Genomic DNA, 15,307 nt, shown 5'->3' with positions numbered 1-15,307 from the left:
CAACTCAAACATTGTGAAAGTTTTAACGAGGTGAAGAACAACTGTTAAATTGAATAATACCACATAGTTCACTACCATATATTTAACTATCATGAGCAAATCTACGTAATTAATACCATAGTTTGCGCGCGATGCTCTACTCTACCGTCACCAGAACAGCAATTTTATCACTAATCACAGGTCTTCGAAACCTCAGCATTCTTAATCTGTCACATTGACAAAATTTGGACTTCAATCCTAAAAAGATACATGATGAAAATCTTGTTCAAGCTGCCACTCAGAAGCTTTGAGAAATTTATCATATGTTCAGGTAACGATTGCAAGGTCTGCGAAGGTGGACCTAACATATTTGAGACAACACATTATTTTTTACGAAAAGAATTGGTGAAACGATGAGATTAAAGAGCTTGTATTTTGATAATCTTTTGTAAAAGCTTTGTTGATGTTTTATCCCGGATCCCTTCATTTCAAATATTATATTCATTCCATTTGGCCAGTGGAAATATTGTTATGCTTAAGATTCACTAAAAAACCGATAGATGGGTTACTGGATATTATATTAAAAGAAAACATTTCAAATACTATAGAGGAAAACCCTATAAAAAAACCATCAACGTGGCAAAGATTTTCAGTCTAAACCTCCAAACTATTATATTCCCAACTAAAACCATCAAAGTGTCAAATTTATTAAATCAAACTTTCAATATGGTATTTGTGTCGCGGGCCCACATTTATCACCGGAACAGTTAAATTCTGTTAAGGAAATAGTTCACCCCGTCAAGTGAATAATAATTCCAGTCGTTGAATAACCCACATGTAATTTTTAATATATTTTTCTATTAACAAAACAATTAAAATAATTAAAACAAAAATAATTAATACTATATAGTCTATAGGTATGATGAAAGCATGAAATTTAAGCGTCTTCCTTACAACAACCTAACACTCTCTACATAATCCGAAAAAACCATTGCTTTTGTCTCCCGATGCTTGAACTTGTAGTCTCCGTGTAAATTAACCTTGATTCCTCTAAGCCTATTCGTGTCTGGATTGTAAAGGAAAACATAAAACTCATTATAATAGCACCGTGGTGCCAAAATTAACTCACCTCTATGAGTTGTGCCTCTGATATCTCCCAAATCATAATGTTTCCACTTCATCCCAATTTTGATACTGAAACTTTCCTTCATCCATCCTAGAGTCTCGGCTTGCTGATCCAAAACCCACACTTCCCAATCCGTACTTGTGTTAGTGGCTAAAGCTACTTTCCCCTTGTAGCTAATCAAAGTTGAAAGATATAGAAACGCAGTTGGAAAGTCTGCGGATACACTAGTAAAAAGATCCAACGTTTCTGACCCCAAATCGAATCTCATTAAGCTCAACTGCGACAAATTATCTCCCGTAAAAGCAAGATAATACAAAACTCCATCTATGCACACACTGTTAAGCACAGGACCATGAGGAGTTTTGTAATCAATCATTTTCCATACTTTGTTTTTATCTCCCAATGTGACTACTTGGTGTTCAGATGATAATTGTAATATTCGATCCTTCATGCATGCACAGCACCAATAGTTTGTACTCATCGTTAACCGGATCGTACCCGAAAAAACTATGTGCGACCGTACTGCTGGTTTCGACTCTAGGTATAGCTATGAATGTACCAGTACTAGGGTTAGCTACGCATTTATCTAGACCATATCTTAGGTTTATCAAACCATTGACATAATGAGAATGGTAGACAGACTCTGGAAATGGACATGTAACACGTGATAGATAAGACGTTGATGATGATGTAGACAGCGAGAAGAAGTGCCAAACTTCGCAGTTCCGTTGTATATCGAAGTCAATAAACGCGACTAGTAGACGAGGCTGCATCATCGAAGAGTACCTAACCTGGAAAGACGTGATGAAATCTCGACTCCGTATCACTCCGGTCCAATACTTTGAGAGTAGGAGACACCTAGCTACGGATTTCAAAGGCAGTCTCATAAATATATCCATCGCTAGTTCCAAAGGAACATCATCGAAGTTCATCTCTTTCAAGATTTCAAGAGAATTGTTCTCAGTTTTACTCTTCTTCGATTGACTTGTCGCCATGATCCTGACCCCCACTCACTTTTGTTTAGAGAAACCCTAAATATCTCTAAGTCTCCCTTGATGTTCTAAGTTCTATATAAGTTGAAATAGAGAGGCAACAGGCCCATACAGTCCAATAAACTCGGAAGCGTGGGATATTTTTGGTATTTTAACTTAATTGAAAGAAAAAAAAACCCTAGTTAACTTTTTCACAAAACAAAATTTCCTCGTAGCCAGAACTCGCCACGAATATGACCTAAGAGCTAAGCAAGGTAGTTCTTCTACGTCTATCACCTTGCTATAGATGACTTATTACTACTATTTTTCTTTTTGGTTTGATTATAGTGTTTTTTTTTATGATGCTTTCGCTTTGGCAGGGTGCTCTGTTTGTTTATTGTTTTTTGTAGAAAAAGTTTTTAAAATACTTTTTCCTAAGTAGCTAGGTATTTTGCTTATAATTGAACCTCAAATCACAACCGAATAATAAGCACTATTCGAATCATTTTACCCTAACATAGCTTGTTTGGTTTTGTTTTTGTTTTTGTTTTTTTTCTTAAACACAAAATTAAATTAAAGATCGTGAAAGTAGAGTTGCAGTTTTGGTGTTGTAGGACACTATAATGTTTTGTTTCTATATGTTACCATATTCTTCTTTATGTAAATTCAAGAATCCATCTATCCACAATGATTTCAACATTTTTTCTTCTCCTTTTTTCCCTTTGTATGTAGTTGTAACGTGATGGAGAAGGTAGAGAGCTTAGGAGAAGTTTCAAAATGGGCAGATGTAAACAGAGACATACTTGAACTTATCTTCAATAGGCTCAACTTGATGGACATTACCATGAGAGCTTCACGTGTCTGCATCTCTTGGTTCCTTGCCTCTCACAAAAAAGAGCTTTGTGGAACACCGTCGACCTCACCAAGCTCCAAGAATTAGATGTTTCCAACAGTTTTGTCTTTAAGAGTAAAGTACGACCAATATTCTTTTACAAGCTTCAGGTTGACGACGATGGAGGCCTTCATAAGAATCTTTTGTCTAAAATCATCTCCAGGTTCTTTCATGACTTTTTTTGAAGTAGAAGGCGGGATAAGTCTCATGAATCTATTAATTGAGATCACCAGGTTGAGCCGCATGGCCCCGAAGAGTTTGTTCTTTCACTTCAATTCTTATATACAAGAAACAGGTCTCAAAGTCGCTGCTGAGAGGTAAATCTCATCAATCATCTAATCAGATTTTCTTGCATGTGGTGTGCCTCTCATACGTTTTTATTTTTATTTCTTGTGATTTTGTTTCTCAGGATGCCGAATTTAGAGAAACTTGCTTTACCAATCTGGTCCTATCAAACCGAGAATTCATTGCGGTTTGCTTTCAGTCAATGGAAAAATCTGAAAACATTGATCAATCGCTCATGAACACACTTTCACCGGGATATTTAGGTTTCAAGCTGTGGGAGAGAGCTTTAGTATCCTAACCAACTTAAAATATTTGGGTTATTTGGCAGAATACAATACCAGGGAAATGGTGCGTTACCTCCAAAGCCTCAAGAGGTTGAGTTTGCGATGCTCTTTGGTTAGTATGGAGGTAGTTAAAAAGCTAATTACCGGCCTTCGAAACCTGACGATTCTTAACGTTTCACATTGCAAAAACTCGTTTAGTTTTCTTCCTATCGAAAAATCTACAGAAAATAATGTATTTCTAAATATAAAAGATTCACACTTTCAACGTAACACACGCCTTTCATACATGACGATCAAAATTATGTGTCATGTACATTTGTTACACACTTACACTTACGATATAACTTCTCATATACTAGGTTCGTACTCACAAACCTATTCATTTACTTCTCCTCAAATCGGATTAAAATGTTTCAGCGGGCTAACGCAGATATAACAATAATTGTTAAACTATCAATCCCTGTTTTTTGTTGACATTTTTAAACCGACAAACCTCGATCAATAGCCAAATTTCTACTATGTGGTATAACACGATTTAGTGCAGTCGAATTCTAGTGGGGAAGATGGAGTCAAGTGGACTTAACCAATGGACACATCCCCACTATCAATCCTTTAAATGTAATGTTTTTGTTTTCAAAAATTTTAATTGTAAGCTATATGAAAAAATCAAAATACTTTTTATTATATGAAGTATGTGATGATAGTTGTAAAAAAAAGATGCAGGAGAGCCCATAACATTGTCTTCGCTATGTGAAAAAGTGCTCTCAGGCATGGAATCCAAGATGACTAAAATGAGTTATGTTTTCAAATTGGAATAGATCTCACCCACCCTTTCTTTCCTTTGCAAGTAATGTTCAAAGTTTCCAATGGACAAAGCAGCGGTGCTCCCTGTCCCCCGACGAATTCACACGTCATTTCTGCTCCCCTTCTCACCCTTTTCTCATTTGTCTAATCCTCCTCAAATACTTTCCTTCTTGCGACTCTCCTTTCTTACGCCTTTGGATTTCTGCACCCTGCAATATTTTCAACATGTTTCTCTGTTCTTGCTGTGTATTCAAAAAGGTTATGTGGCTCTCTTTAGTGGCGATTCTTGTTCCATGCTTTCCCTCTTTGTTCACTCACTCAAGGAATGAAGAAATCTAACCGAAATGGTCAAGCCACTAGGGATACTACTTCCTTAGAAGATGATGAGTCAGTCCGACTCCCAGCTTTGGACAATGTGGATTTATATATAGATATCAAAATTTTATATATTATTATATAATAATAGTATGTAATCATAATCTATATATTTATATATAGATATCAAAATTTTATATATTATTATGTATATACTAAATTTATTAATGGCAGTATGTTTTGGTTGTCATAATAATATAATAGTGTATAGTATATATGTATACATGTTACTTTTCTTTTAATTATGTTTCTTACTATGCAGTGGTGGTCAATTTTAAGTAATATGATTGGACTAACTGGTCAAACAAAAGTTATAAATCAATTGAAAAATAAAAGCATATAATAAATTGAAACATAGTTAACCATACATTGATATTATCATTAATGTAAACACTGGAATAAATATTTAAAAGAAAATTGTAAGAAACACACTTTGTGTTCTATTATTGAGAATAGAGAATCAAAAACCGAAGGAAACAGTTACTATTCTAATAATCCCATAGCGATTGATGCTTCATCATAAGAATCAAACAGGAATTCATAAATTGTTCTTTAGTCATCATAGGATTTTGGAGCTTCAAGAAAATTTAAAAAGCAATTTCAAATTGAGGATCCTGTCTCTCACCAGTGAAATGAATAGCGGCATGTAATTATAACCACTTCTGTAACCCACTGATTGGATCTATTATCCAATGTGAACCATGTTAAGCCCTGAGGGAATACCCGACTTTCTTCAAAACGGTTTGAATGATTTAAAGCAAGCCAATCAGATAACCTAAAATCAGAATGAGTGTTTGATATTTTTTTAACAGCCATGTTGATGAAAACTATTTACTTTGAGGAATCAAACTTGAATTATATAATACTCTGATGAGTATCATGGCCGTATAAAATCTTCTGTCAATCTTAACAATTATGTTAATTAAAAATCACAATTTGTGATCTGGACAGATATGAAACTGATTATCCGATAGTATATGCGAACTGAATCAATCTTATATTAACAATAAGGACTATTCCGGTAAAATTAGTTTTTGTAATTATGGTATCTTACTACGTATTAAGTAAAACGTCACTAATAACTAACTGTATGCCTTATTAACACATGATAGGTTTAAATATATAAAATATAAACTTCTATAATTTTAATACAATTACTCATAATGTTATATACAATTCTGCTTGTTTTAATAGATAACAACGTGGAAATAAGATAAGCAACATTTGAAGAAATCTATTTGCGAATCAGTAAAATAAAACGGCAAAATAAATTAAATCAATAAAATTGTTTTGGAAATATTTTCCAACGATTGTACGATATCATGACTACAAAGCAAAATATAATTAAACAAAAATCTAATCCATTCCGGAGATATCCAGATTCGGAAACACTTTAGAAATTCCGCCACAGTTTTGTATAATAAACATGTTTATACGACCATGCTTCCTAAAGTTAGCATCGAATTCAACTGCCGTTCTAGACAGCGCCTCACAATGCAGGATATCATTACTGGTGTAAAATATAATTCATTAAAGTGAGAATATAACAAATTGGAGAATTAAAGTGTATAAAAATAAGAGGGGGAAAAGTAAAGACATATGACTTACAATTTATCTTTCAAACAAAATGACAGACTTTCGATATTGGATTCTTTTTTCAACGTTCCAACAGAAAATAACTTACCTATCAAATCTACAAAAGAATTAATAATTTAAAGATAAATATCACTGATGTATTAAAACAATAAGAATACCGTATAATATCAAAGTATGGGAATAAATATTTTATGATACTAACCGACCAAAACATCAGTGTTGACCGTATCCTCAATGATGTAGGCGAAAGGAGTATATTGATTGAAAGGAATATTACTCAATGGTAAAGAATTAGTCATCACAGTTTGAGGCAGAATTTTAATACCAGGAGGATGAGTTGTAGATCTGATAGGCTCGGGGTTTAGACAAACTTCAAAGGTTGTGAAGATTTTCCATTCACCCTCCTGAATCCATTTCTTGTATAATGCTGCATAGTCTGAAGGAATTATAGCCTCAATACGTGTTCCCTGTGTAACAAATATTCGGAAACATAATTACAAAAGAATACCGATGATTTAGGTGTGTAAATGACAACCGAAAACTTACACTGGAATCAACCAAAATTAGAGCAAATACAAACTTCGCAGATGATAAATAGATTTCATGAAGTCTAAGAACTTTAACACAAATACGCCAGCCAGTAATTTTTGGTGACAAAGAAGAAATCATGTGGAACTCATCCATTGCCGGTAATATTAAATTTGCGGAGTTTGTATAGTAAGTAAAAGGAAGATTACAGGAAAATTAACTTTCAGTGTAGGTGATTTATATATCTTTACAAACGACGCAATATATTGACAGCGTTCAATGTTAAATACAATGAATAGTTGCATAATTAAAACATTAGAGAAAATAGATGTACTTTATTAGGCCGAAACGTTTCAAACTAATCAAGAGTATATTTGTTTACCGAAAATCAATGATCTTGAACTAACAGATTGACTTAAATTAAGGGGAGATAGAATAATTATCATAAATTTCTGTAAAATGTGTAAATACTTATAATACCATAACTAATGTAAATAGTTATTAAAATCAACAATAATCACGACAATGTATTCGAATTTATTTGCGAGAAAACGACGGATTATAATGTCATAATCTGGAACTAAATAACTATATGATGAAAAAACACAGCTACAAAAAGATTGTAGTAAACAACAAAAAAATACAAACGAAGACAAAACACTATCTAACTAAATTTTGAAAAACCTCCTTAAACACCACATTAAGTGCCTGTCTCGCGATCTTACCATCTTTGTCGAGAATGATAACTTTTAAACCTTTTTTGGATGTAACCCTTGACAGAACAACATAAAGCTGACCATGTGAGAAGACCGATTTTGGTAAATACAATCCAACTTCACTTAGAGATTGACCTTGACTCTTGCTGATTGTCATTGCAAACGCAAGAGCAATAGGGAATTGTCTCCGCCTCATTTTGAAAGGAAGCTTCGTGTCTGACGGGGTAATAAGTACTTTAGGAATAAGTACAATATCTCCAATTCGATCACCAATAATGACAATTGCCTGCAATATATGATCAACCATTTGAGTAATTTGCTATCTTGTAACATTACACAAACCTCTTTCCGGATCTAAGTTTCTTAGCAACATGACAGGTGCTCCAATCTTCAACGTAAACAATGGTTTGGTAAGCCATATATGTTAATGGAATTTAAGAAGTCGGGTAAGAACACCGGGTTGGTATTTGAATCTGAATCTGTGGGATCAAGAATATCAGCACTTAGGTAGACCACTTCTTGACCTAAACAATTTGGTATAAAGACGTGATCTGCTGTAAAAACTACATGTATTCCGACCTCATTTCGCTTGAAAAAGATAACTAAACTATGTTGAGTAGTGATAAGAAAAAAAAAATGACAAACTAAGACATTTACCTTTGAATTTCTCAAGCATATATAGCTTCAACTTATTGACATCCTCATTCCTAGGAGCCAATATTGCTCTCTGTTGAAAGAATTTAGGGTCTTTTTCCTCATGCAAAAGGGCTGGATCTCCATAAATAGCCCTGACAATAGATTCAATTGGATTGTCCGCATCAGTAATAAGAAACTCTTCTGGGATATCAATCATAGCTTCACCATCATAAAGTTCGGCTATTTTTCCATCACCAATATTTAATAACCATTCCGAAAATTCCTTGATCTCTTCTGACTGGGCATAACTTAGTTTGCTATTGAGTAGCCGCATATTCTTGGTCAACGTTAACACTTTACAATGATCCCAAAGATAAGAAGAATTTAAAGAAGCCAAAACAATTTCAGCTCTCCCGGCACCCTGTATAATAGGTAATACTTGTCTGAAATCACCACCGAAAACAACAACTTTGCCACCAAAAGGTTTGCTTTCAGGGTTGCAAATAATATCATATAGACTCCAATCAAGAGATTCAAAAGAATATCTACTCATCATAGGAGCTTCATCCCATATAATAAGTGATGTTTCTTTAATCAAATCCGCTAATTCAGACCGAGGATCAATTGAGCAATACGTTGACTCATCAGGGTGAATAGGGATTCCAAACTTGGAATGAGTAATCCGACCACCAGGCAAAAGAAGAGAAGCTATACCACTTGATGCAACGCTTAAAACTATTTCACCTCTGCATCTAACAGCGGCAGACAATGTACTCCATAAGAATGTCTTCCCAGTACCTCTAAAACCATAAACAAAAAACACACCTCCTTGTCTATTGCACACGACATCCGTTATCTGATCATATATTAGTCTCTGTTCGTCAGTCAGCATCTTAATCCATGCATCATGGTCTTTTGCTTCTTCTGCACGGATGTATCTCCTTTCATCGGCTATTAGACAATTAGAGATAGCCATACCATCTCTGTTAGGTTGAGGCATTTCTTCGAAGGATGATAGGGAACTTCCATTTGATAGTAGTTTGAGCTCTATTTCTTGCAGTGTGAAATCCATCTTCTCTTCGGAAGTTAATTCTTGAACTATATACAGGATAAAACATATATATAAGAACAATAAAAACAATAAATAATTCAAAATATGAAAAATATGTAACCTGGATTGTTGACTTCTAATCTTTTTTTCCTCTCAATATCTTCAGATAATATTTCCAATGTTTCATCCCATACATGAGCAGGACTTGAAAGACTACCAGACAATAACAAAACCGCAAAGAAGTTCCGAAGGTAATCTCCAAAACACCCACTACAAGAAATATGGGCATTAATAGCAGAAAACTATAGCGCAGTTTTCGCAAGTGTTATCGTTGATAAATTTTTTAAAATGGAGCTCTATAATGGCGCTTTTAAAACGCTAAACATAAAAATATGTAAGAGCGAACCAAAAATCAGTATTTCCGCCAAAGACTTAGTAAAATGTAGTAAAAGTGACTCTTTTCCCACTCCACCCGCGAGACTTAATAAAATTTTACTTAAAACTTAGAATGAAAAAAAAAAGCCATTAGTCTCACTTCATCTCTCAGTTCATCTCTCACTTCATCGAGCTATCCGCCGACGAGTCGACGACGGTCAATCTAACCCCAGTTCACCGGATAATATCCACAATCATCTTCGCCAACGAAGCTCCTTTGTTAGTGAGTTCTTATCCGCCGACGAAGCTCCTCTGTTAACAATCTTCTGCGCCGACGAATCGCATTTCAGTCGGTTTGCTTCATTGGATTTTTCGATTCAGTATTTTCTCAATTAGGGTTCTTCTGATTTCAAGTTTAGATCTGTTTTATTTAGAGATTTCATAGTTAGGGTTCTGTCTTATTTAGAGATTTGAAGTTTAGATCTGTCTTATATCGAAATTTGTCAGTAATTTGGGTTCTCTATTTGCAGGGTTTGGTACTCGTGGTTTGGAGGAATTTCTTTCTGGATTTCACCCAATTTCAATAGGTTAGTCCCCGTTTAGAGCTTGATAAGTTTTGTGTTTAGTTAAGCAAAACTTTATTGTGAATTTGATTGTTTTGTGGATTGCACATGTACTATGTTTCTGCCTGAATCATGCTGGTTTTAATTACTGAATGGACGGTTCTCACTTCTCAATAAGGGTAGCATATAAAATGGTGGAGAAAAGATGGTTCATCTATGCAGGTAATTACTTTTTTCATAAATAAATTATAATGGTTAGTGGTTAATTTGTGCATGACTGATTTAGTTTGTTTTGTTTTCAATGGCATGAACTGAAAGACTGATCCTGCTTATGAGATTAGTGCTTTAAATTTTGTTATAGAGGTTACTGATGCTATAGGAGGATCTGATCAGTTGGTAATATGCCCATGTACGGACTGTCGCAATGTTGATCGACATTTAGGCAGTGTAGTAGTAGATCACCTAGTAAGTGTAACAACCCGTCCCATGGACCCCACTAGCCTCACTGCTAGCTGTCCCAACGGACCGTCTGCGGACCCCACTAGCCTCACTGCTAGTCGTCCCAACGGACCCTAAGCTGGCCCTGCAAGGCATCGATCCTAACCCATCACTGTGGATATCCCAATCCACCAGCACGTTATTGGTGCGCCAGGCGTTCCTCGAACCCTGGTCCTCACCTTTTATCAACCTTCCCATAGGACAAGATGCAAGCTTCGGGCTGATGAGGACCCAATAAAAACTCAAGGTTTAGGCCTCTGAGTAAAGGAAAGTCCAAAAGTCGAGAGCAAATAATGCCTAGAGCGTGAGTCTATCGTCTAGAGGTGACCTTTCATAGATCGGTCGGAGGAGTGCGGGCCGTGGAGACGGTTGCACGGGAGTCCTTGGCTGATGGTTGTTCGAGATTCGAGGATGAATCTATGTTGGTGGGGGAGAATTGTAACATCCGCGAACCAATTATTGGTTTTTGGGATGGGTGTCGATCGACACCAGTCGACACCAATATTCTCTGGTTCGACCAATTCGATTTAATTATCGATTTGGACCGGTTTGGTTTAGGGAAAACCATTGAACCAAGATTTTATAGGGAGAAAACGACCTAGGTCGTGTTTTGTTTTGTCTCACGCCGTTTTTGAGAAAACAAAAGAGAGAAAAGTGTTTTGAGGTTCTAGAGAGAGTTTGGGAGATTTCCTTGCTGTTGTTGAGAGATCCAAGGCTATGAAGGAGTTTGAAGCTTGCTAGGAAGGTTGGATTCGTTGTTGTTGGTCTGAATCTTCCTACAAAGAGGTGAGTGCATGACCATGGCTAATCTAAGCCTTTGATTTCATTGTTCTTGCTTGTTTGTTGTTGTTTTGTGTGTTTTTCTTGCTGGGATTGTTGCTACAGGTTCCTATAGACGTATTTGGCTTGGGTTATGAGTATTGGGCGAATTGGAGGAGGTTGGGGGCGAGATTCGACTCTCGGCTTCGAGCGGATTGCGATTACAGAGAGTATCGATCGACACCAGCAAATTGGGCATCGATCGACACTGTGGGGTAGTGTCGGTCGACACCTCCCTTCCAGCTAGACGATGTTTGATTTCCTGGTTTGTATGTCTTGTTTGTTGATTGTTTGGATCATTGATATCATTGTTGCTTGTGTGTATAACCCAGTAGATGAGAGGATTGCCTCACTGAGTGTTTATCAAATACTCATGCATCTCAATATGTGTTTGTGGTGCAGGTAAAGGCAATGTGTGATCGTGGAATCAAGGCAATGAAGAGGAGGATGTTCTAGTGGTTCGCTTGGTTGTCTGGCTTCTGCTAGGTGGCTAGAGTTGAGTCCTAGAATGTTGCTTAGGATTGCTGGTTCTCTGGTTTATGTTGTTTGGATCATTAGGTTATGATTTGGAATTAATGTTGGTTATTGGTTATTATTTATTGAATTATTTATTGGATATTGGTATTTGTTATTTTCGTTATTGGTTGTGTTTGTGGTTAGGTGGCTAGTGGGTATGGGACCACTAGCTGTAGTTATCTATTATTTATTAAATTAAAAAAAAAAAAAACGGGTCGGGTCGTTTCAGTAAGTAAGGGAATGGATGAGGCTTACAAGATACAGAGGGAGTGGTATCATCATGGAGAAGTGGTTTCAGTAGACAGCAATGTTTGTCAGTGGAATGAAGAGGTTTTAGGGTTATATAGAGCTACTGAATACTTAGATGAAGAGTTAGCTGCTAAGGGTAAATTAGTGGATGATGCTGAGGGTGATGCCGATGACAAGAAAGAGGACGAGTTCCTTGCAAAACTAGCAGATGATGAAACCCCTTTATACCCTACGTGTGCAAATTATAGCAAATTACCAGCCATTGTTTCACTGTATAGAATCAAGACACAAAATGGCTGGTCAGACAAAAGCTTCAACGATCTTCTAGGGACTTTGCCAGACATGTTACCGGAGGAGAATGTTCTACATACATCAATGTATAAAGTGAAGAAGTTTCTCAAGTCTTTTGATATGGGTTAGCAGAAGATTCATGCTTGTGTTAATGACTGTTGTCTATTCAGGAAGAAGTTGAAGAAGCTTGACAATTTTCCTAAGTGTAAGGCGTCAAGATGGAAGGTAAACATGCACACTGGTCAAATAAAGAAAGGTGTCCCCCATAAAGTTTTAAGGTATTTTCCAATTATACTGCGCCTGAAGAGGATGTTTAGGTCTGAGCAACTTGCCAAGGACCTGCGGTGGCATTTTTCGAACAAGAGTAGTGATGGAAAACTGCATCACCCTGTAGATTATGTTACATGGGATCAGATGAATGCCAAATATCCTGCGTTTGCTGCTAAACCAAGGAACATCCGTTTGGGACTTTCGACTGATGGATTTAACCCTTTCAACATGAAGAACAGCAGATACAGTTGTTGGCCAGTTTTGCTAGTGAATTATAATATGGCTCCTGACCTATGTATGAAGAAGGAGAACATCATGCTTAGCTTGTTGATTCCTGGGCCGCAACAACCTCGTAATAGCAATTATGTTTACTTAGAACCTCTAATAGAGGATCTAAACCATTTGTGGAGTAAAGGAGAGATAGCCTACGATGCTTTCAGTAAGAGCACTTTCACACTAAAAGCAATGCTCTTATGGACTATTAGTGATTTCCCTGCATATGGAAATCTTGCTGGATGCAAAGTTAAAGGTAAGATGGGTTGTTCTTTATGGGGAAAAGACACTGACAGTATGTGGTTGAGTAATAGTAGGAAACATGTCTATATGTGTCATCGCAAAGGTCTATCACCAACACAAAGTTATCGGGGGAAGAAGACTTGGTTTGACGGAAAAGCTGAACATGGGAGGAAGGCTAGGATATTAACTGGTTGTAATATCTCTGTCCTCTTAAAAAATTTCAAAAATTATTTTGGGAATAAGAAAGAGAGTGGGAAGAAGAGAAAGCAGACTGCTGCTACTGAGTCATTCTCATCTGATGAGTATGATGACAGTGAGTCTGAGGAAGAGGAAAAAGACGAGGAGGAGTTATCCAGATGGAAAAAATGTCTATATTTTTCAAGTTGTCTTATTGCGAGGTATGTTTCTGTTTTTGCTCTAATTATGTAGTTTTCATAGCTAATCAATATATCATTAACTTGTATTTACTTTAATTGTGTAGGACCTCCCAGTAAGACACAATTTAGATGTGATGCATGTGGAGAGAAATGTGGCTGCAAGCATTGTGGCGACATTGTTGCACTGTGGGAAATCAAAGGATGGCCGAAAGACTCGCAAAGATCTCCAACTTCTAGGCATTAGAAAGGATTTGCATCCTAAAGAAAGAGGTAAACGTATCTACCTTCCAGCGGCTCCTTGATCTCTATCGAAGGCAGAAAAGAAAGTAGTTTGTAAGCGGCTGTATAACTTCAAAGGTCCGGATGGATATTTTTCTAATATATCCAGTTGCATATCATTAGATGAGTTCAAGGTAATGAGTCTTAAGTCACATGATTATCATGATTATCATGTCTTGATGCAACAATTACTACCTGTTGCACTTAGAGGTTTGCTGCCTAAAGGTCTAAGGTTTGTAATTTCACGCTTGTGCTCATTTTTCAACCATCTTTGCCAAAGAGTTGTTGATGTGGAGAAGATTGTAAGTATATAACCATCTTTGTGCGTAATGGTTTCTCTTTGTTCTTTATCTCTAATAGAGTCTGTCATATATTCAGAGAAAGGCAAACGAGCTTGCTGCTTCTGGGAGTCACTCATCAACATCAACAAACCCAAAAGAAGATATCCTATCACAGGTTTTAGGTCCTGATCAACCAGGACGACTGCGGGAAATGGGTAGAGGGATGAGTATGACTGAATTGGCTTCTTTCCAAGTCAAGAGCAAACACCTTGTTGATATGCAACAAAACCAAGTCAACTTAGAGAATCAAGTAAAGGTTTTGCAAGAACAAATTGTTAAAATGAATAACGAGGTATGATAGCCATGATTACTAATTTATGTAATTATTTTAATAGTCAACTGGTATTGATAATATATTAATAGGGAATTCTATTTCTGGTTTTGGTTTTGCTTTATTTCACAGAAAACAACTAAAGCTGAAGTAGCCGAAAACTCTGCTCAAAGAGTAAGTACTTGAAATTTGCTCATACCAGATATATTCTGTTTGCTGGTTTTAAATTTTGACTGCTATGCATATCACTTTGTAGAGTGTCACCAACAATGCAAAACCCAAATGTCTGTTGCATGATTTGTCTGGTAGTGATGCTAAAGTTGCGGAGGGACTAATCATGTCATCTGATCCTGATGACTACGTCATGGCTACTCGTTTAGGGACTAAGTTTTGTAAGGTGTTGCTGCAAACTGCTGTCATTCCAGATGCATGGCTTTGGAGACCTGCTTTTAAGATGAATATTGTTGGAGAAGCAGTTGGATCAATGATTGCATGGCCTCATAATTTTATTATTGTTATAAACGACGCGATACCAGAAGACATTGATTTAAAGGTACGTTTTGAGTTTCTTTCATATGTTTACCATTAATTTTACATTTCAGATAGCCATAATCAGCTTCTTCTCTGCGTATGTTTATTAGAGTCCAAGCCCATAATCTATCAACTACTGCAGACTACTACATTGGGGAACAAATGATG

General features: G+C 36.3%; 1 protein-coding gene and 3 pseudogenes across 1 annotated transcript; 2 read left to right on the top strand and 2 right to left on the bottom strand.

The window, feature by feature from the left end:
- Positions 1–929: 929 nt before the first annotated feature.
- On the bottom strand, positions 930–2,100 carry LOC109126085 (F-box protein At4g11590 pseudogene; annotated as a pseudogene).
- A 718-nt stretch (positions 2,101–2,818) lies between these two features.
- On the top strand, positions 2,819–4,680 carry LOC104709665 (putative F-box protein At4g11580 pseudogene; annotated as a pseudogene).
- Positions 4,681–5,965: 1,285 nt separating this feature from the next.
- Positions 5,966–7,040, bottom strand: LOC104709664 (uncharacterized). The gene is made up of 4 exons (XM_010426237.2): positions 6,859–7,040; positions 6,515–6,779; positions 6,325–6,409; positions 5,966–6,226 (listed from the first exon to the last, which is right to left on the bottom strand). The coding sequence occupies exons 1-4, from the start codon at positions 6,994–6,996 to the stop codon at positions 6,073–6,075; spliced, it is 642 nt and encodes a 213-aa protein (XP_010424539.2). The 5' UTR covers positions 6,997–7,040; the 3' UTR covers positions 5,966–6,072.
- Positions 7,041–10,397: 3,357 nt separating this feature from the next.
- LOC147940261 (uncharacterized) lies at positions 10,398–13,834 on the top strand (annotated as a pseudogene).
- The last annotated feature ends 1,473 nt before the right edge of the window (positions 13,835–15,307 follow it).

The sequence above is a fragment of the Camelina sativa genome, chromosome 8 (genome assembly GCF_030686135.1).
Source record: "Camelina sativa cultivar CO46 ecotype springtype chromosome 8, ASM3068613v1".
NCBI classification, from domain to species: Eukaryota; Viridiplantae; Streptophyta; class Magnoliopsida; order Brassicales; family Brassicaceae; genus Camelina; species Camelina sativa.
Note: the sequence above shows the minus strand (reverse complement) of the source record. Positions and strands in the feature narration are given on the sequence as shown.